At 47.2% G+C, this 20123-nt stretch overlaps 9 protein-coding genes across 9 annotated transcripts; 4 read left to right on the top strand and 5 right to left on the bottom strand.

Moving 5' to 3' along the window:
• Window positions 1-683: 683 nt before the first annotated feature.
• On the bottom strand, window positions 684-962 carry EDB91DRAFT_1065807 (uncharacterized protein; the record flags this gene model as incomplete). Its single annotated transcript, XM_041314795.1, has 1 exon — window positions 684-962. A coding segment is annotated over one exon (279 nt), but the record flags the coding sequence as incomplete, so codon positions are not given.
• A 641-nt stretch (window positions 963-1603) lies between these two features.
• On the bottom strand, window positions 1604-3701 carry EDB91DRAFT_1240650 (uncharacterized protein; the record flags this gene model as incomplete). Its single annotated transcript, XM_041322036.1, has 7 exons — window positions 1604-1833; window positions 1873-2182; window positions 2268-2385; window positions 2623-2745; window positions 2797-2930; window positions 2952-2986; window positions 3032-3701. 7 exons carry the CDS (start codon window positions 3699-3701, stop codon window positions 1604-1606), a joined length of 1620 nt encoding a protein of 539 aa, XP_041168630.1.
• Window positions 3702-4242: 541 nt separating this feature from the next.
• Window positions 4243-6775, top strand: EDB91DRAFT_1089472 (uncharacterized protein; the record flags this gene model as incomplete). The annotated part of the gene is made up of 11 exons (XM_041316575.1): window positions 4243-4470; window positions 4536-4850; window positions 4886-4971; window positions 5062-5201; window positions 5254-5527; window positions 5615-5685; window positions 5714-5836; window positions 5885-5962; window positions 6045-6394; window positions 6521-6541; window positions 6584-6775. 11 exons carry the CDS (start codon window positions 4243-4245, stop codon window positions 6773-6775), a joined length of 1878 nt encoding a protein of 625 aa, XP_041168629.1.
• A 2370-nt stretch (window positions 6776-9145) lies between these two features.
• On the bottom strand, window positions 9146-10050 carry EDB91DRAFT_1065808 (uncharacterized protein; the record flags this gene model as incomplete). Its single annotated transcript, XM_041314796.1, has 4 exons — window positions 9146-9402; window positions 9508-9676; window positions 9729-9842; window positions 9904-10050. Coding segments are annotated over 4 exons (687 nt in total), but the record flags the coding sequence as incomplete, so codon positions are not given.
• A 2150-nt stretch (window positions 10051-12200) lies between these two features.
• Window positions 12201-13095, bottom strand: EDB91DRAFT_1257845 (uncharacterized protein; the record flags this gene model as incomplete). The annotated part of the gene is made up of 3 exons (XM_041324320.1): window positions 12201-12832; window positions 12880-13009; window positions 13057-13095. The coding sequence occupies 3 exons, from the start codon at window positions 13093-13095 to the stop codon at window positions 12201-12203; spliced, it is 801 nt and encodes a 266-aa protein (XP_041168627.1).
• Window positions 13096-13549: 454 nt separating this feature from the next.
• Window positions 13550-14745, top strand: EDB91DRAFT_1257844 (uncharacterized protein; the record flags this gene model as incomplete). The annotated part of the gene is made up of 4 exons (XM_041324319.1): window positions 13550-13892; window positions 13939-13991; window positions 14045-14118; window positions 14169-14745. 4 exons carry the CDS (start codon window positions 13550-13552, stop codon window positions 14743-14745), a joined length of 1047 nt encoding a protein of 348 aa, XP_041168626.1.
• Window positions 14746-15749: 1004 nt separating this feature from the next.
• EDB91DRAFT_1290778 (uncharacterized protein) lies at window positions 15750-16363 on the top strand (the record flags this gene model as incomplete). Its single annotated transcript, XM_041324844.1, has 4 exons — window positions 15750-15900; window positions 15956-16053; window positions 16104-16178; window positions 16250-16363. 4 exons carry the CDS (start codon window positions 15750-15752, stop codon window positions 16361-16363), a joined length of 438 nt encoding a protein of 145 aa, XP_041168625.1.
• Window positions 16364-17483: 1120 nt separating this feature from the next.
• On the top strand, window positions 17484-18703 carry EDB91DRAFT_1257842 (uncharacterized protein; the record flags this gene model as incomplete). Its single annotated transcript, XM_041324318.1, has 5 exons — window positions 17484-17655; window positions 17704-17903; window positions 18235-18463; window positions 18508-18531; window positions 18597-18703. The coding sequence occupies 5 exons, from the start codon at window positions 17484-17486 to the stop codon at window positions 18701-18703; spliced, it is 732 nt and encodes a 243-aa protein (XP_041168624.1).
• Window positions 18704-18932: 229 nt separating this feature from the next.
• Window positions 18933-19210, bottom strand: EDB91DRAFT_1031320 (uncharacterized protein; the record flags this gene model as incomplete). The annotated part of the gene is made up of 2 exons (XM_041312726.1): window positions 18933-19085; window positions 19136-19210. Coding segments are annotated over 2 exons (228 nt in total), but the record flags the coding sequence as incomplete, so codon positions are not given.
• Between the last annotated feature and the right edge of the window lie 913 nt (window positions 19211-20123).

Here is a 20123-nt window from a genome sequence, read left to right as displayed (position 1 = left end):
CCATTGCCATGGTTGGTTAGGGATTTGAGTGTGCCCCATCCACCATGGAGTATCATAGGAGGATATGATCTGGGAGGTTCTCCATGATCCGGACCAGACAAAACTCGGATAGGTGGGATGAAAGATGTGGTCTGGAACTGTGTTCCATGTGAGCTGAGAAACAAGTGACGAATATGAGGCAATTGGGGGTGGCATAAGTGTCACAAAAGTCTGTTGGCAATCTCAGCATATTGCCAACCACAGTCATCTGTCTGATGGCTTACAGTGATCCCATTGGATTCCGGCTTTAAAGTACATTATCCAAGCCGAAGGAACATTGTTCTCAGCAGCCTCCGTCTGATATTGACTGATACAGGCTTGAACGCATGATGCAGCCATTGCCAATGTAACTGCAATATCTGCAAGACTCATTGTGGGGGGTTTATATTCATTGCCGGAATCCTCAGTGGCAGAAGTAGATGCAGGAGGTGCAAAAGGAGGTGCAAAAGTGGATCAGGAGGTGAATTTAAATCAGACATGGGCAATGAAGGAGTAGGATGCTAGCAATGATAATGACGGTTTTTCAGATGGGATCCACTGATGGATTGATAAAATAATTCAAACTCCGACATGGGCTGACCCGGCCCCTTGCCGAGACTCAATTGTTGGGATCGAATCATATATCAGCAGAACATATTCATAATTCATTCATCTCGGGCATCTATTAACATGCTCTGCAGGTCTTGAAACACTGCCTGAGCATCCTGCGCCAGTAATGAATACATTTGGGATTGCCTTCCAGAGTAGCAAGCATGACCTGGAAGGCATTTCACCAATGATTCCCTCATCCGGTCGCCCCATTGCGTTGATTTCCACAAGAAGAAATTACACATCCAATCCATCTCCAATTCCACCAACATCAGTTCTTCCTTCCATTGATCCCGTAGTGCCTTTGCCCGAATCCAATGAACTCGGTAAACTTCACACGGGTCCGGTCAGATTGCAGGCATTTGTCAAGCAAGCCTGGAACTCACATTCCTCATTCCACGAGTGATCCGGACCCCCAAATCTACTTTGATAGACCAGAACCAAGCGAGAGACTCATTTCACTGACCTTCGGGCATTATGATCGCCAATATATATGCTGGCATGGAGGGACACCGCCTGCTGCACTGATGTCACCTGGGAGCAAGCTCGGGTTTTCAATGCTTGAGATTGGCTTGCCTGACTGTTGTTCGGAAGAGTATTGCCTTGTTGCACAAGTGAATTCAGAGGTTGTGAAGGGCATCATTGGCCTGTCCTTCACGAAGCGACAACTCCAGCGGAATCAGATCCTCTGCCATACAAATGTTGGATTGATCTACCCCGAGGTTTGATGGCAATGGGATGACAGTGAGCTCGGGGAGTTTGTCCATGTATTGGACTTCCCAATGAAATCCTCTGGGTCATCATCGAGATCATCGAGAATGTCTATATTCAAATCATCAGGGTCGTCATCTGCATCAAATCCCTCTCCCAGATGCGTCAGAGCAGTCTGAGTGAATGCATCTATCTGGCCTTGTAGACGATCGCGTTGCCGGGCGATGTCTAATCTCTGAGTCTCGGTAGTTCTTTTTCCTATTCTTCAGACCTCAATGTGCAATGCAATTTGGGCCTCTTCAATTGCCAGGCCCATTGATATCCATGTTGCCACAGATCTGCGAGAGGGTGCTGCATGACAGGCATTACCCTCCTGCAGCAGTCTAAGCTCTATCTCCATTTTGCTCGGTGCTGGGTTCAAAATGAATTCAGACTTCGATCGAGACAGAGTGATCTCACCCTTCTTGATATTAATCTCATATATATCCATCGCACCTGGATCTTGTATTCTGTTGGACTGAGCGATCCTCTCACTGGCTAACCAGTCTGTCTTTAAGTTGGCCGGTGCGGCTTCGTCGAGTCTGTCAAAAGCCTTTCCACTTTCGGCAATGCCATTCTTCGCCTGCTTGTATTTCCGGCAAAGGGTCCTCTTCATGCAGATCATCTTGCAAAAGTTGGAATCATTCATCTGGAAATCAAGACATTCTTTCCGATGCGGGGAAGACATTCCCCAAGCAGCAGGAGAAATCAGGTTGAGATGTGCCCATAGGGTCTCCATGATCTCTCCATCAATGCAACCAATGCCTTCAATGAAATTCGACGCATATCTGACATAGCAGCTATCCTGATGTTCATGGATGTGCCACAGCCCGATTCTGGGAATGACAGTCAATTCTGGAACCATTGTCAGAAATTCGGCCTCGATCCACCCGAACACGCAAGTGCTTGTTGTATTGACAGTTGATGTCATAGAAGGTGACAGCCCTTGTAATCCCATCCATGTTGTGCTGGGCAGCCTCACAAAGTGCGTAGTCCATGTTCATTTGTCTGCAAACGATGCATGGTCAACTCGGGAATGTTGAACAGCATGTCCGGCTTGCCTTTCGCCTTTCTGGAAATCTACCATCGAGTGAGGGACAAAGCAACCGTGTCGGGCACAGGCTACTCCCCCGATGCTGGTGGACTCCAGCTTGTGCCGAGCTGCATTTGCTTGATTGACAGCCCGATGATTGTTGCAGCTCGATTTTTCCAGTGTCAGCAGCCTCTTCAAGATGCTTTTGATACCTTTCCTTTCCCACCATAAACCCCAACCCATTGGAGAGCCATACTTCATCATATGGCTTGATGGGATGCAGGTGTTCGGCTTTGAAATTTCCGTCCATCACAAATGACCGGGTGTATTTCCAGCTTGGAGTTTTTAATATCGCCGATGTAGATTCGGTAACGAAAGAGACTCACTCATCAAGTGATTCATCCCCTGACAAGGATATGTTAATCCCTGGCTGAGGACATGCCAGGCAGAATAATGCAAGATCTCCAGCATTCAGGTTGTCGGAACTATGCCCGAAGCCATGCCATTTCATAGACTTTAACTGCCTCCACTGTCAAGCGACTCTCATAAGCTCTCTGTATTGGTCCTTGCAACGTGCTTTGTCAATATAATGTGCTTCAGATGATGTAGATATGGTATTACCGGAACGAGGTGGGGAAACACTGCTTGAGGTCATTCGCCGAAGCTTGCTGTAATAGTTCATCGCTGAGGTGCCGCATTTGAGGTTGTCCAACAGAAAATCATCTAGCACTCTGAAGGTGAACACGGTCTTCGGCTTGTTAAATGATGCAGGGAAAAAGCCATGTCGAAACATTTGAATGTCTGGACTCATGGCATCGGGACAATCACAGCATCGAACCTCAAGGCGATGGACTCCTGACTTGTCAATGATGACCATTGTATTTTCCTTGGGCTGGAACTCGGGTCCCGACACAGATGGTAAATCTTCAGGTTCAAAGTGGTCTTCTTGTTCATCTTCGTCAAACAAATCCCACCTATCCGTGACTACCGGACATGGCTTGCCATCATGACCGAGGTATATGATGAGTCCAACATGAGCCAGACAACTTTGCTCGAAGAATTGACCATTCCATTGACTGATCCAGTGGAAAGGATTGCAACGATGTTGACTCCGGCAACAGCCTGTGCAATAGAGAGGCTCCCCGAGACAATCTTGACATTTGAAGACCCCATCCTGATCGCAGATGACGCATCTCCTATCTTCTGGTGGAGCTTCTCGATCCAGGAGGTGATGGAGATATGATTCCTGCCTTGGCAGCCATTGCCTGAGGTAGTCATTTTGACTCTGCATTTTTTAATACTTAGCTTTCGTTCGAAAGACATTCCAACATTTTACATGAACTTGCCATTGTTTTTGGGAGTTGCAAGGGCTCAAATGACCCTTGGTCTTGCTCGTAAGTATCTTCAGGAAAGTCTTCCCAAGGAGGTGGGGCCTGAACAGGTTCAAGTGTTGGTGATTCCGGGGGAGAGTTAGGCATGGACCTGTAGGCATGTCGACTCATGCTGGCAAGTGGGACCTTGACCCATGTCTTCCTACCTTTGCTGCCCCTTGCTTCTACTCTGTGGGATTTCTGCAATGGGGTGCAACAACCTATCTTCATTTTATTTTTTAATGTTGCAAGGAAAGCATTAGCTCAGGAAGGTCAAACGAATTGTTATTCCATCATCGTATTATGCAGTTTGGTTGGCTCATTACCAATTCATTTCCATGAATGGCATTGCATCCGTTATAGGTAGATTAACCAACTGTTAGGCTTTGATCAAAGTTGAACTCGCGACCATTATTGCTTCCACTTTGCTTATCCTCAGCCCATTCTGCAATCTTATTCACCATGGCAAGATCAGGTCATTCCACTCAGTTGACTTCTAGAAGACACAGAACACATCAACCACAGTCACAGAAGCTCACAGAAAATGAAATTTCAGAGCTGAAGAACTACCTTCCTGAGTGGACTTCTGCAAAAAGGAGCGAGAAACGGGGAGTTTTCAATGCCATAGCTCAAGCGGCCAGGTTATTTGCTCCTAAGGTCGACCAAGGACAATGGAAAAAGAGGAAGCAGGTGATACATCCTTGTTGTGTTGAAAAACTCGATTTTTCATGTCTGATTCTTCCTCTGCCTCTTAGATGTATGAAACTTGGTTGTTCAACAACAAGAAAAAGAAGGAAAGGAAGGACATGATTAAGTATGGGAGGAAATGGACGCCTAGGCAGGTGATCTATCAGCAGAACAGAGAGGAAGTGCTAAAGAGGATCGAGGACAAGTTCGGGGCAAAGCCAGGAGGTCAAGACATGTTCAAGCATTATCAAGCTGTGGTGAAGAAGGTCATGGCCGATTTGTCCGAGGATGAGTTGGAGAAGGCGAAAGAAACCACCGAAGAATGGTCCAACAACTTTCCTCCTCCTGAGACACAGGCGCAAGTCGCCCATAAGAAGGGACCTGTATATATGGAGCACTTTTCAAACGAGATGTGGAGACAATGTGGGATGAGAGCTTCATGAAGACTAAGGACTGGGAGGACATAGAGCCGGTTTGGCAGGAGTACGCGCAGGGAACAGTTCAGTGAGTGTTCCCACTGTGGAGACGAGAATGATTTCATTGATTGTCGGGATCATAGGTGGTGAGGCACAGGATGGAGGGCGACAGGTGAAGGGAGGGCGAAAAAAGAATGAAGAAACCAGTGTTTGATCTGGAATTGGACGGGGATGGGATGCCGTTGCTTCCGGACATCACGGAAACAAAACTGGAGGAGAAGAAGGCCATAGTGAGGGCTTTTCTTACAAAGCACTATAGTGAGTCTGGCTTTGTAACTTCCTAAGAGAATATCTTTAATGTAGGGTACAGGGATCTGTTCTGGGATTGACAAGGCCGTCGTGCCGTGGAGTGCCATCATACAAAGTCAGGATGACTTTGTGGCCAGACAGTATCTTCCAGAGGATGAAAACTTGAAGGAGCCTTCCAAATTGCAAAATTGGGATACCACCGCCTTGCTCAATTTCTGGTATGCTCGTCAGAAGATGGGTGAAGGTCCAATGTTCCTGTTCAAGGCATGGAGGAACAAAGAAGGCGACATGGTAGATTCTGTTGTATCCGAGAAATCACCTCCTCGTCTGAAGCTGTAAGAGGGTGATGATCCAGAGACCTCGGGATTCATCAACCGAATCTGAGAGTGAGGCTGAGGGCCCTGGCGATGTTGAACATGAAGTTCCACTGCCAGCCCCGAAGAGCTTCTGGGGAAGAAAGATGCGATTGAGGCACCGGCGAGAACAACTCGGAGTAAGTCAGTGCAACAATCATCTGACAGAGTTACTAGAGCAAGGGGCAAAAAGTAACGTACATGTACCATTGTCTCATATGTCACTATCAATGTTATTCAATTGGTATTCAATTTCCGCCCCACCACCTACACCCTCACCTGCATCAGCTCGTAAGTCTTTCGAATTTCTCATCATCATCTTATCTTATTGCTTTGTAGCAATTGCATCTTCGAGTGCCCGCGTGCCTCATGCAGCTCTTGATGTCCCTATGCCGGACCTCCATTCCATGGCAAGAAGTATTCGCGATAGTGCCGAACGCATCAAGGCTCTCGAGGATCTTGTTGCCGAGCAGGGCAGACATATTGATACCCTCAGCAGGCTCCATGAGAGCCTTCGATGCCAAACCATGGAACCCCATCCCTCATTTCCCCTTCCCACCACTCCAGGCAATTGCAACGTCTTTGTTGCTTGATCAATCCGTCACTGGAACAACATCACCCTCCCAATCTGCACTCCCTCCTCTCATCGATATTTCAATTGCAGTGGAGCCCACACCCTCGAAAATTGAGGATCCCTCTGCCATCGAGGGTCTTTCATTTGAGCTGAGCCAAGTTCAACCAGCCCGGGACCCATCACCTACTCCCCCAACTGCCGGAGCAATTTTGGTGCCGGATGATCCATGCAACCTTGTCCTGGAATACAATTCTGGTGATGAGATGGATGTTGAGGTGTGAAGGTTGAAGTTGAAGGTGGTGATGAGGGTCATCTGGGCGAGGTTGAAATGTCTACATAATTTGGTAGTTAGATTTCTGTAAATGTTCTTGAAATGCATTGTACCTCTGCTATACCCAAAGAATGAAATCATTGAGTTCCAGGTAACTAATACTGACGTCCGGGTAACTAATACCAATGTCCAGGTAACTAATACCGACGTCCGGGTAACTTATATCGACATCCGGGTAACATCCATCGACGTCCGGGCAACTGATATCAAGTTCCGGGCATCGAGCACCAAGTTCTGGGTAACTAATACCGACATCCGGGTAACTGATATCGACATCCGGGTAACTGATATCGAGTTCTGGGGATGTCGTAAATTGGACAAATGACCGAGTACCGAGTTCCAGGCATCGAGTTCTGAGTTCCAGGCACCGAGTTCCGGGCATCGAGCACTGAAACACGAGACTAAAATCCAACATTGTGTGAAGTACCGAGTTCTGAGTTCCAGGCATCGAGTGCCAAGTACCGAGTTCCGAGGTCCGGGCATTGAGCTCCAAGTTCTGGGCACTGAGTTGTATTTCGGTGCTCGATGCCCGGAACTTGGTGCCTGGAACTCGGTACTCAATGCCCGGACCTCGGAACTCGGTACTTGGCACTCGATGCCCGGAACTCGGAACTTGATGCCTGGAACTCGGTACTCAGTCATTTGTCCAAGCCTGGAACTCAGTACTCGATGCCCAGGCCTTGGAACTCGGTCCTTCACACTTGATGCCCGGAACTCGGAACTTGGTACTCAGTCATTTGTCCAATTTACGACATCCCCGGAACTCGATATCAGTTACCTGGATGTCGATATCAGTTACCCGGAACTTGGTACGTGATGCCCGGAACTCGATATCAGTTACCTGGACATCGGGATTAGTTACACGGAACTTGGTACTCGGTATTAGGTACTTGGTGATTTGTCTAATTTACGAAATGTTGTATTCAGGCTTTTGTGTTTCTCGTTTCGGTGGTCGATGATAGGTGTATGCAGTCATACAGTCAGTATGTACTGGTGCCTACATCAGCACACTGATTAGTATGTTATCCAACTATCTCAGCCCACTGATGTTTATAACACTCATTCTTCTGGGCCCACCCGTCTATATAATATACTACTACCTCGGCCCATACATCTATATAATATACTACCACCTCGGCCCATATGTCTATATGATACGTATCTGGGCCCACCCGTATATGTGATATCCAACTACCTCGACCCACCCATCTATATAATATCTAATAAATCGCTCTCTTGGCCCACCCGTTTATATGATAACAATTACCTCAGCCCACCCGTCTACACAATATACTACTACCTCGGCCCACCTGTCTATGTAATATACCCTACACCGGCCCACCCATCTATATAATATACTACTACCTCGGCCCACCCGTCTATATCATATATAATAAACTGCTCCTCCGGCCCTACCCGTTTATATAATAATACCACTACATCAGCCCACCCGTCTATATAATATACATCTCCCTTCAGCCCACCTGTCTATAATATACATGTCCATCCTACTCTACATATTACCTAGATGGGCCCACCCGTATTCATCGGTAATAATATCCCTCCCGGCCCATCCATTAACATTGAGGATATCTTCATCATCGGCCCATGGTCCGCTGGCCCGTGTTATACAGGATATTATGCACATCAGTTGCCTCATATAATGCGGAGTTTGTCACTGAAGGGGCTCACAGGAGATGCATGGCCTTGGCAAGAACAGGTTGACTTCCCTTAGCCACTGGGCGTGCACGTTGCACTGAACTTACATTAGTATTGCTTTGAACATGTATGTATAATGAATACCTTTTGCGACATCAGGAGGTCCATCGTGAGTATGTGTTGCTGCATTATCTGTAAAATTATAAGTCAGGATCACCGCTGAACTGAGATAATCACAGGAGATTTGCGACATCAGGAGGTCCATCGCGAGTATGTGTTGCTGCATTATCTGTAAAATTATAAGTCAGGATCACCGCTGAACTGAGATAATCACAGGAGACTTGCTTATAGCAGGAGGTGGCTGCTGTTGTTCGTCCCCTGAGGATTCCACCATGAGAGGAGACAACTGCCTTCCCTTGGCGCAAACCTTGCCTGCAGCCTTTGCACTTGGCTTCTTCCCAACGACTATCTTCTCCTCTAACTCGATCGATTGCACATGTTTCTTCATGGCTCATATATTACCTCCAGCCTGCAACTTCCGTTTCCGTGAGCGTGAATCATTGTGGTCCACATCATCTTCGCTGGGGACCTTGCCATCAGAAAGGTTGATGGGCTCCTCGGTGTCAGGCTCGTTAATGCCATCTGGACTAGACTGAACTTCTATTGGAGCTGGTGCCCGTGGTTTGGTAGGGAGGCACTTTGCAAGCTTGAACGGACGTGAAGGAGGTATGACCACTTCAGGATGCAAAATGGGTTTTGGGTGTATTGTAGTCATGGAGTCCAGGGATGTGATATCTGTATCATCATCCTGGATGTGAGATGATGAGGGGACCTTCGGCTTCCTCTTCCTGGTTGCGGCAGAGCTGGGTTGAAGGCATAAAGGGCCATTATAATCAAAAGTTCCATTAAGAAACATCCACTTCACATTTGAAAAGGGAGAATCTGCAGGAGGTGCCTCACCAATGATGACAGGCTCCTTAGAGGCTATCACAGCGGCTGTCAAGTCATTATGAGCTAATGTGATCTCACAAGACCATTAGCATGTACTTTGGATAGCTTTTGATACTTTCACCACATGCATTATCTTTGCCTTCAATGCATGAGCGAGCACATTGATTTCGTGCTGTGTCAGTCCTCCAATACCTTTACTCCATGAATTACTATTGTGAGACTCCCCCGGCATCAAAGTTAAGTGTGCGGGGTACCCCTTGATCCATAGATTATCATGAGCAAGTGAACTAGCCATCAAAATCCATGGGAAGGGTTTATCTGCAAACTTGCCACCAAGGTCCGCTGGGGAAAAGATCGTCAGGATCTCACTGCGAGGTGTGATGTGCTACGGACCAACTTGCTTGATTAGACCAGCCTTGAGTGACTTCAATGCATCCTTCTCTTCACTTGCCTCAGACGAGCTCACATCTAAGACCTCTATCAGTGTCTGCTCTCGATCCCCTTCAGCAGCCTTGAAGGCCTGTTCCACGGCAGTAAGTGAGGTGGTGTTGTATACATGGGCTTTCATATGCCCAATTATGGCATCATCACTGGCTTGGCAGTGCTTCTCAAAGAACTACAGAGGGTATTAACAAATATGAACAATTTTCGAGGTGGGCGGCACTTACACCACCAGCACTGGGCGTCATGTGAACATGACCAAGTGATGAGTCTTCATTGACAATATTACCACACATGACAAGAGCGGCCTCAAAACCTTGCCTGGCAGCAGCTCCATCAAGCTGCAGGTAGGACACTCAGCTCATCAAGAAAATATTACAAAATCAGGATGAGATCACTTACAATACCGCCTACCCTCTTGTAAAGTTTCTGGAATGTTTGTGTGTGCTGCGCAATCGTTTGAGGAGCTTCTGACAGCATGTCGAGTTCTTCGTAGGTATTGAGGATGTCCTGATAAGAATCCGGGTAAGTTTCCTTGAAGATATTATAGCACCGACGGTGAACACCAGTGCCTATAAATCAATAGCATTGAGCGAACAGCGCACAGTATAAATGGACCACTTACTTGGTGTCATCGGACCATCCTGGGGAGGAGCATCTTCACCAGTGCCTTGCAAGTTCCTGGCGCTTGTGGTCCTTGAAGTACCCTGCATAAAGGTTCCAGTAGTTGGTACTATTGATCACTCGACCTCAACTCTTCATCCACAGGTTGACTACCTGGTATGAGGGCATGTTTGCATTCTTCGCAGTATCAATCATGAGGGCATCCAAGGCAGCAAAACCCTGATTAAGTGCAATGGTCATCTCTGCTGAATGTCAACCACCAACAGGAGCATCATCATCATCCATTGCAACATCAGACTCGATGTGAGATCCCCCAGCAGTTGATGGAGTGAACGTGACAGCACAATGACCTGACCCACTGGCAGCAGGCGGAGCCAAAAACTCTGCGGGCTTGATGGGAGTTGGCGGGATGATATGTGTCCTTGGCACAGCTCCTTGAGCCAGCAAGGAGTTCACCGGCACTATGGACGAAAAGTTCCAGGGCCCATCTGACCCACAGATATCCATGGCACTTTGCGCTTGAGGTTGCGAACCTCCCTGAGAGCTTGGACCTGCAAGTCCAGGCATGAGAAGAGGCGAGGTCGGTAACGCAGAATACAAACCTCCATGAGAGCTTGGACCTGCAGGCATGAGAAGAGGCGAGGTTGGTAACTGAGAATAGGAAGCCAGCAGGCTAGGTGAGACACTGGGAGCCTCGTGTTGCATCAGAGGTGACAGCACAGACCACAAAGGCTGAGCTCCAGACGACATTGCGAGGAGGTTGTAAGGGCTCTTGGAGTCTGAATCCAGAGCGCCATACTGGGGCTGCTGGGTGAATACGTCCGTATTTTGAGGGATGACCGGCTGCTGCTGGCCAGTGGGTGCCAAAGTGTTGACAAATAGATCTTGCACCTGCACAGGACACTGAGCAGGCACATCCTCAACCAAAGGAGTATTGCAATGGCTGTTCGCAGCAGAGTGCGTGGAATCTAGCAGCAAAGGTAAGGTCAGAAGTATAGCAGAAATTTTTTTTGATGGAGAATTACCAGCAAAGAAGTCACTAGCGGTCTGGCCACTGGGAGTGCAGGCTGCTTGACGTCGAATAGCAGCATCCCTTGCAATACCAATGTCCCGCGACGTCGGCTTGATTGTGCTACGCAGCCTTGACGGAGTAAGCTCTGTTGGCATATCCTTATAGCGACCACCTTCAAACTGTTCCTGGACATATCCGCCCTGCGCATATCCAGAGCCCACAGTAGCAGACGAGGCTGCAGGAAGGTATGTGGGAGGTGATGACACCTGGTCGTCAGGATGGTCAGAGTAGTGCTCCGATAGATTAACCATTGTGGCAGTTGCACAAGGTAAGTGGCTGGGAATCCGAGTATAGGCCTCACGCAAATGAGATTTGAAGACGGGCCAAAAAAAAAAAATGGACACAAGGCCTCATACTTATGGTAAAATTTTAGCAGGTCTCATTTCATTCAGACCAAACAAGTTGGAACAAAACAACGGGCAGAAGTGAAGATTAACATATGAGACATTATGAAGGTCCAAGAGGGGTGGCTGAGGAGGGTGCAGAGGGCGAATTGTCGGCCATTTGGAGGCTACAGAGGCTCCAGAGAGGGTTCGGAATGAGCGCAAATTGATTACTAAGGGTCGCATTGACAACGGGTAAAAGTACATAAGCAAAAATCAACGTACAAGACATTACAAAGGTCCGAGAGTGGTGGCTGAGGAGGGTGCAGAGGGCGAATTGTGGGCCTTTTGGAGGCCCCAGAGAGGGCTTGGAATGAGAGGAAATTGATTACTAAATATTGCGTTGACAATGAGAAGAGGTATAGAAACAAAAATTAACATACAAGACATTATGAAGGTCCAAGAGCAGTGGCTGAGGAGGGTGTAGAGGGCTGAATTGTAGGCCTTTTGGAGGCTCCAGAGAGAGCCCTGAATGAAAGCAAATTTATTACTAAAGATCACATTGAGGAAACAATGAGGCTGAAGCCTTGCTGCCTAAAGACAACGAGATGTCAGAATTAGGTTAGAAGCTCAAGCACCGATTTTCTTGAGCTACATACATGTACTATCTACATTTAGTGTTATGAGCGTCTAAGGCGCTTCGCAGGGTGACTACCACTCTCGCTAACTCGTGAGTCTGTGTCCTCATAATCATCTTCGTCGTTGGTACCGATAGTTTCAGAGCTGGATGATCCCCCCTGGACAGAAGCTATGGGTGGGATAAGATCTCTGGTAGATGGTTTGTGGAGTGCTCGAGAAGCTGGGTGTGGTGGCAGCCATGTGATTTCCACAATGACTTGCATACAATGAGAGGCAGGTGCAGGAGGCAGCCGAAGACAGGGAAGACCCTTTTGGTCAATGCGGCCATCAGCGAATGTACATCGCCCAAAAGAGTACATTGAGCAAGCTGAGGGGGCATCCCCAATAATAATGGGGTCTTTTGAGGTGATGAGCCATGTACGGGCAGCATCACTCATAACTGTGCAGATGGTGAGGGTGCCTGCTTTGAGGGAATTTACAATATTGACGCAATGGTGGTGGTTCAGACCGTGGATGCCCTTGGTTTGAGAGAGATTTGGTTGCAGCTCACCGGGCATCAAGGTCTCTTCAGGGTAATTGATAAGAACATACCCGAGGTGAGCTAGTTCTTTGGGGAGTGTTTTCCAGGGAAAGTCAGTGCTGGTGCGCCCGCGCAGTGTCCCACCGAGTGATGCTAAAATAATGTCAAGATTAGTATGAATGTGTGATGATTAATCTTACCAACAAGAGCTCTTATCCCGCCCATGATACAGGGTATTCCATCGAGGCTCTTCCATTCCTCACTGACTCCGGAGCCTTCGGTGGCTTCACTAAGTTCAGCGTCCTCTGTCGACACGGCCACATCCACAAACTAGAAGCAGGTCAGCAAAATCTGAACATACAACTACCATTACTTACAATCCGAGTGACAGAAAAAGATTGAGAATCTGTGAGCATGGCAGCATCAATGAGGTGGGATGGTGTTGATGTGACGGTGGTCGCAGACCATTTTGCAAGAGGCAATGTATAAACAACCTATGAAAAGTACCAGCTGTAGCCTGTTATATCTGGTTGTTACAGCATCTTAGAAGGGAGGCTCGAGAGGGTTGCGAGTTTTGCATAGTGCCCATTTCCGGAGGCTCAAGAGGGTTTACGATTTTTTCATAGCTGTGAGGCCTGCCTGTGACAAGGGTGACATTGAAACTGCTAGAGTCCCAGACAGAAAAATGTGTCGGAAAAATCAGAATCAACTGACAGCACCAGGTTCATTGGGCTCATATCAGCCATGATACTTACTTAGTAAGCATCATTGACAGGTACGAACATAATCAGTTATCATTTGTAATCTTTGATAATCTGACCTCAGTGCCACACAACTTCTTGAAGTCAACTCGCCCAGCATCCAACCTCGATGTCTACCATAACTCAACTTGACAGTAATCCTCACTGCAGCTCTTTCCCCAGAAAGATCCCAATCCCTTATAAACCATATGAAACCAGGAGTCCTACTAGTCCACAGGCAACACCTGTGCCAGTGCTCACCAGATTTGGCCACAAGTCCAGTCCTTTGACATCAATACCCCCAGGTTCACCACTCAACAAAACTGCAAAAGTCTTATCCAGCCAAACATCTATGCCTGTAAAAGAGGAGCTACAGGAGAATAAACCAGCTAAAGGTGTCCCTGCTATCGCAGATCCATTCAAGTTGTATCATGATATCCTTCAATCTTTCCATTATGAATACCTTACCTCCAGTATGTCTGACGCAGCAGTAATTTTTTTATTCTGATTGGGTTGAAGATACAAGGAAGGTTTTGAAGTACATAACTACAATTACTCTGGAGAAAAGTCAGGTAAGTTCTGAGTCAATGAATACTGTGGCTGATACGCTTACCAAATATCACAGGAATTCCATGGTGTGAGAGCGCAAGAATTCATATTATTAGAGCAAGCGGCGGACCGGGTATTGACAAGGCCCAGGTTATTCGTTAATGATTCATTCTATTTTAAGTAATGCTGAAGTCGTCCAGATTAAATTACAACTATACCACGCGCATCCTCAGCGTCGACATGCCTAGCATCCTCCATGAATCAGCCTTCGACTATCTCAGCCAATCCTTTACTCTGGCGATCACCAAGCTTTCGTACGATCCCTTCGTTATCCGACCACTGGTGCATATGAATTACCCGCTCGCGCTTATTGATCAAACTGTTCAGCCTGATATGACCATCTCGATCTCCGCCACGGAGAAGATCATAGAAAAGGTTTTGATTCCTTTCGTAGGAGAGTGTGCGTTCTCCCAGGAGAGGGATAGTATCTTTAAGAAAGTGCAGGATGAAATCGCAGCACATCCGGAGATCATCATAGTGGTGATAGTATTAGTACGTGAAGCTAAACTGTACGCCTGCCCTGCAGACGATTCCACCGCATCAAAGATCCTTTGTAACGGCGCGGATGACCCCTCACCCCTTCCCATCGGACTCTTCACTAAACAACATTCTACACCAAGGGTTTTCAACGAGCCCGTCATTATCCCAATCATACGTGGTGTCATCTCGAGTCGGTGGAGTATTTTGTATGGATCAAGGGAGATGATGGGGCTCTAATTGACGTTCATGATAAAGATCCTCAACACATGGTGTATGGCATAAGTTCTTTTGATTGAATTTATGTTTTTGAATTAATGCTATGAAATTAAACACAGACACTGTTCCCTATACAGATGGATGCAGTTACTACTATGTTCAAAAGAGGTTTAGCCAAGATGAGAGATTCTCTCATCACGTTCTCAAAAGAGCTCAACCCCACCATCGACTGATCTGCCCTCGAGCACGCTGATATCACATTCCCCATTGAGTGGTCCCTTGTTGCTAAGGGATTTATCAGCGCTGTTGAAATGACCTGCCTACTCGCAGTATGTAACCTGGCATAAGACATGTTTCAATGGTACAAAGCAGCACCCGCGATTCCTCTTACGAGCAAGTTTTGGAGCATAGTAGTTCGGACTCGTCAATCGCTAACTCTCGTGCCCGCTCCAAACACAAGTGTACGAGCACCTCACTACCTCCTCTTCGCAAGTCCAAAGGAAAGTGTATTAGCAAGCGTGCGAAGGCTTTAAAACTGAAGCTAGTCATTGAGGAAGTTCATTGTAGGGGTACATCTGATACAAATCTTCAAGTTACTTACTGTACAATGGGATATACCCCTGACTCGGACCACATCAGTGTTTAGACCCATTGAAAAACGATTGCTGAACGGATCGATCCCTGTTTGGTATAGTCTCGGACTTCTAGTCCTCTCCACCAATGAGAGCGCTCGCTTACAGTAAGCTAAAAAAAGCTAGCAACCTTGTCTGATTACCCGTGACATCGGAACCAAATAGTAACCTAATATAGTAATACAGTTTCTACACGCAGACTTGGCAGCAGTTGAACAGGAAGACAATGCCCCAGTTGACCAGCTCGACAGCGAGAATGAGAACGATGGAGCCAAAAAACAAGCCAAAACCAAGAAATGAAAACTGGGATTCCTGAAGCACCTCCCCTCAAGCCTAAGGCCAAATCCAAGGTCAAAGGCGAGAAAAAGGCTCCCTCATCCAAGGGGAAGAAGAATGGTGCCAAATCGAAAGGAAATGGTTGAGTCAGAAGACAAAGGTGAGCTAGAAGCCGAGGCTGAAGAGGATGAGGAGGCAGGGTCGAGTGCTAAGGCGGCTCCTCCCCCATCCAAGAAGCCCAAGCGGGAGAAAGAGGAGGATATTGATCGTATGTCCGCTGTTTGAAAAATACACACTTCTTTTTGTGCTGATATTCTATTCAGCTGCCTTGGAAGGGGATAACGAAGCTAAGAAAGTCCGAGAATGGAGACATAAATTGCAGAAGGCGCTTCTGGGGAGCAAAGGGTTACCTGCTGTTGAAGTATGTTCCATTTGTTCTCAGTCAATCAGTCGTTGATCAACATTTTTTAGGAAATGCCTGCTCTTGATCAACTCTTTTCAACTATCGAAAACTATGACCATCCCAATCTCATACTATACCTTTCAGTGCGTCCTGCATCCATTGTTCATGTTTGCAACGTGTACTCATCGCTTCTGTTACCCAAATTTCCATGCAGTTTTCCAAAATCAGTAAGGTCATGTGTCACATTGCTGCTTTATCCATGGATAAGGTTCCCCGTGACGACGAATTCAAGTTCTGGACACGAGTGAAATCAATGGTCGACAAATAGCATGCTATTCTCGGCGCTAGCAAGGGAAATGAGAATGTGGTTGAAGCTGCTGTCAATGGCAGAAAGCCAATATTCCACAGACATCTCCAGTGGAGAATGACCCTTCTGCTGCAGACACATCACTGGCTGATGTTACAATGACAGAAGCATGAAATACTCATTGGCCTCCTCAATGCATTAGAGTGCTGTCTTGACTTTTCATCTTTTCTTTCGAACGTGGCTTGTGCCCTCATGATCGAGGCTCGTCAACTGTATCACTTGCACACTCATTGTTGAAGCTATTTTACATTCCCACTTGACCCATTATTGCCTCGTGACGACATATGCAGTACATATGTTCCAATGCTATGCTACGTAGTATGCTCTTGTGTCTCAGGATTGGTGTGAGCCCGTTGTTTTGTGCAGTGATCTCCATCTGAGGCAGATGAATCTAGTAGCCTGTTGGAGGTTGCATAAATCGGGTGCATGTTGAAAGCTTCGAAAAATATTTCTAGCCTCTGAACCTCTCGAGGCCTTGCATGGCAATGATGATCCTCTCATTCATACAAGCCCCATGACGCCTTTCTTGACCGGAGTATTTCCGCTCACTGGTACTGCGAGCCTTGCACAGTCTGCCAGGCTCACAGCCACCTCTTATGGCCTTGTGAGGCCTTTCATGGCCTCATAGGATCCGGGCAGTTTTGCTGATGACTGATATTGTGTTATTTGCATATGTTCAAGCCGTTCCGCTTATGATCTGTCTCTCCATGTCCTGTATTCACATATATTTGCGTATTCTCATACTAGCAGTGTCAAATACAAAGTTTTTGTTGTGTTCCATGTTGTGGTCTCTATTGATACACCTGCATGATTTTAAAAAATGGCTCATGAGGAGCGTAATGTGCAGGAAGCAATACCACAAATCCACGATATCATCAAGATGACTCAGCTTGCATAATACATATTCCTTCCATCGATTATCGATGAAGGCACACTTCTTCTCGCTACGTTATCGATGTTCGAGCTCTGCAGTAGATGGCTTTTAGTTTCAAGCAGTACTTCTTCTCCCCATGTTATCGATGTTCAAATTTCTGCAGTCGATGGATTTCTACCTCTAACAACAAAAGTATTCTTTGCGTCGATGGATTTCTCTAAACTCGATTATGCTCTCGAATGCATTGCATTGCAACATAAGCTGCCAGCGCAGGAGGTATTGGATAGATGGTTGGAGAGGCAACAAGCTTCTGTTCCCGACAGATGGAGGTTCCTCGATGGGATCCCTTGCATCATTGGAGGTTTGATAGCACTTCTCGGTAAGTACAATGGTCAAATCAAGTGTAGAATTACTAAATTTAGTACAGGAACACTTGAAGGGCGAGGAGGAAACTTCCCGTGGAAGACGCTACCCACTGTTCTAGCCCGTCGTGGCTGTATCCTCCAAAACTACCCTGAAAATATCCTCATGCCTGGTGAGAAACGCCCCACACTGGCAAAAAGCAAGGGAATAAGCGACCTCTCTCTTGATGAGTGGCGTGTCCTCGCAGATGCCCTCAAGAGGGATGTACTCACCATCAAGTCCGTCACCACACTGAACGCCTGCAAAAATCTTATGTTGTCGCAGTGATCCCGTCATAGTCAGGAGAAGCACCTGTAAGAGATTTTTTGATCACTTGTGGGCGGTGCGAGTTCGCCAATGGAAGGATTGACAGGCTTGGTTTGGCTTGTCCGGATGACGCTTCCCTGTTCAAACTCTCCTCCCGCGCCACCTCATCGACAGAGGACTCCGTGTTTTCATTGAGGTACCAGTCCCCCCATCCTACTGGAGGTTGCATGCAACAAGGCAATGCTCGCCAGTCCTGAGCACTCACCACCATGGTGACCTTATCCCGCAGATCACCTGTGCCAGCCGGCATGCTATTGAAGCAGTGGAGGAAGGCGTTATCGAGGACGAAGAAGCCATCATCGAGGACGAAGTGGAAGTTGACCATGGTGACCTTATCCCGCAGATCGCCTGCACCAGCCAACATGCTATTGAAGCAGTGGAGGAAGGCGTCTTCGAGGATGAAGAAGGCATCATCAAGGACAAAGAGGAAGTTGACGAGCTTTTGGGGTCGCAAGAAAGTAATATGATCACACCAGTAGTTGTGTAGTAATCATGTCTTCAGTATTCGTGGACTCGAATTACAATGGTATGTTGCAGAGTATGTATCAGTAATCTCCATGAGCCTCTCGAGCCTCCCTCCGTTATTGACAGACTCAATGCGACCCTTGCGACCCTCGCAGGCCCTCCATTCGACTCTCGCAGACCTCTGTTCCATCCTTGTGCACAGGAAGGTTGTTGACACAGTTACACAGCTGTGAGTGAGCGCAGCAGACAATGCTGTGCAACAAGGAAGGATGAGGAAGGGCAAGTAGTGCCAAGGGTGGCCGTGAGGGAACGGTTCAGGACTTTGTTTGCTCAGGGTTTGAAGTTGTTAGAAGGAACTGAGGAAGGTCCAACTGATAACAGGGTACCGGAAACCGGACTTTGGGGTGCGACTTATACAAATATATTGAACTGAACATCACAGGAAGAGTCTGTCTATGCTATATCGAGATTGAGAACAAGGCAATATAGTAAATGCCAGAAGCTCTCCATGTCATCCTCACGCAAGCCTGTAAGATGAAAACCTTGTAAGACTGCCATAATTCCAGCTAGTACCCAAACTCCGCAGTTGTAACCGTTCGTCTGAAGAGGTTTGAGCTAGAAAATGTAGTTAGTAAGGACTCAGACTTCATGCCAAATCAATTTACGATAAGTGGACGAGCTTTCCATCCTTGAAGATCGAGTGATACTGCAGGGTGGTGTTGACGAGCAATAGATAGTAGACGAGACACAAGCGTCATAATAGCCTATGTGGATGATATCAGTGTTCCCGCATATTTCATAACTGGCTGAGCCCTCACCTTGACATCAAGTTGCCAAGGGCTGTCATATCCCGTACCTCCGGATCTGGAATTCCAGATCTACTCCATTAAAGTCCGGTCCTCCATCTTACTATTCTGCCCGGCTGCTCCGCCTTCATCTCCGCACTCACCCCTAACTCCTTTTAGATTAGCTATTGCTCCAGTTACTGGTTATGTCCTATTCCGCTATGCTTACTGATCCGTCCATTCTTACTTCATTTCCGACTTCACTGCTTTGATCTGTTATACTTGGTAATAGACTTTCCACATGCTTCATACATAGCCCTCACCTTTGCTGACTGATTTACCTACATGATACCTACAGTATATAAACCCCTGTAATACTCCGGAACTCCTCAGTTCGAATATCATCTTAGTTCTGCTCATTCCTGCAATCTCCGGACTTGAGTCTCATCTCTTGTCCACCTCTGAGTCTTAGGGGTTAAACCTTAGGACTACTTCTCTGGCTCTACCTTAGGGTAGTCTAACCTCTGTTCAGTTTCTACTCTGGACTTCTGTAGTAGCCTTACTCCGTCCCAGTATAAACCTTCCAGGAGTTCCGCCGAACTCCACTGACACTAAGTCCTCCGGAACTCCCCGGACTTCCGTCGGACTTCCCCTCTGTCCCCCAGAAATTAAAGGGCACGTACTCGGGTAAGGGGCGCAGTGCACGAGCTGAAGCCGAAGCCCTTTGAGTAATCCTCTCCCTTGAGCACGACCTTAACAAGGGCTGCTCTTCAGCAAAACTGTCAAAAAGATGGAATTCCCTAGAGGATCGGTGAATAATACAGAGTACCCAATGACCGACAGGAGCTGGCCGATGAATGGGCAATAT

Source organism: Suillus paluster, assembly GCF_016628075.1.
Source record: "Suillus paluster strain FC165 chromosome Unknown EDB91scaffold_353, whole genome shotgun sequence".
Classification (NCBI taxonomy): Eukaryota; Fungi; Basidiomycota; class Agaricomycetes; order Boletales; family Suillaceae; genus Suillus; species Suillus paluster.
This window is presented reverse-complemented; position numbering and strand designations above follow the sequence as displayed.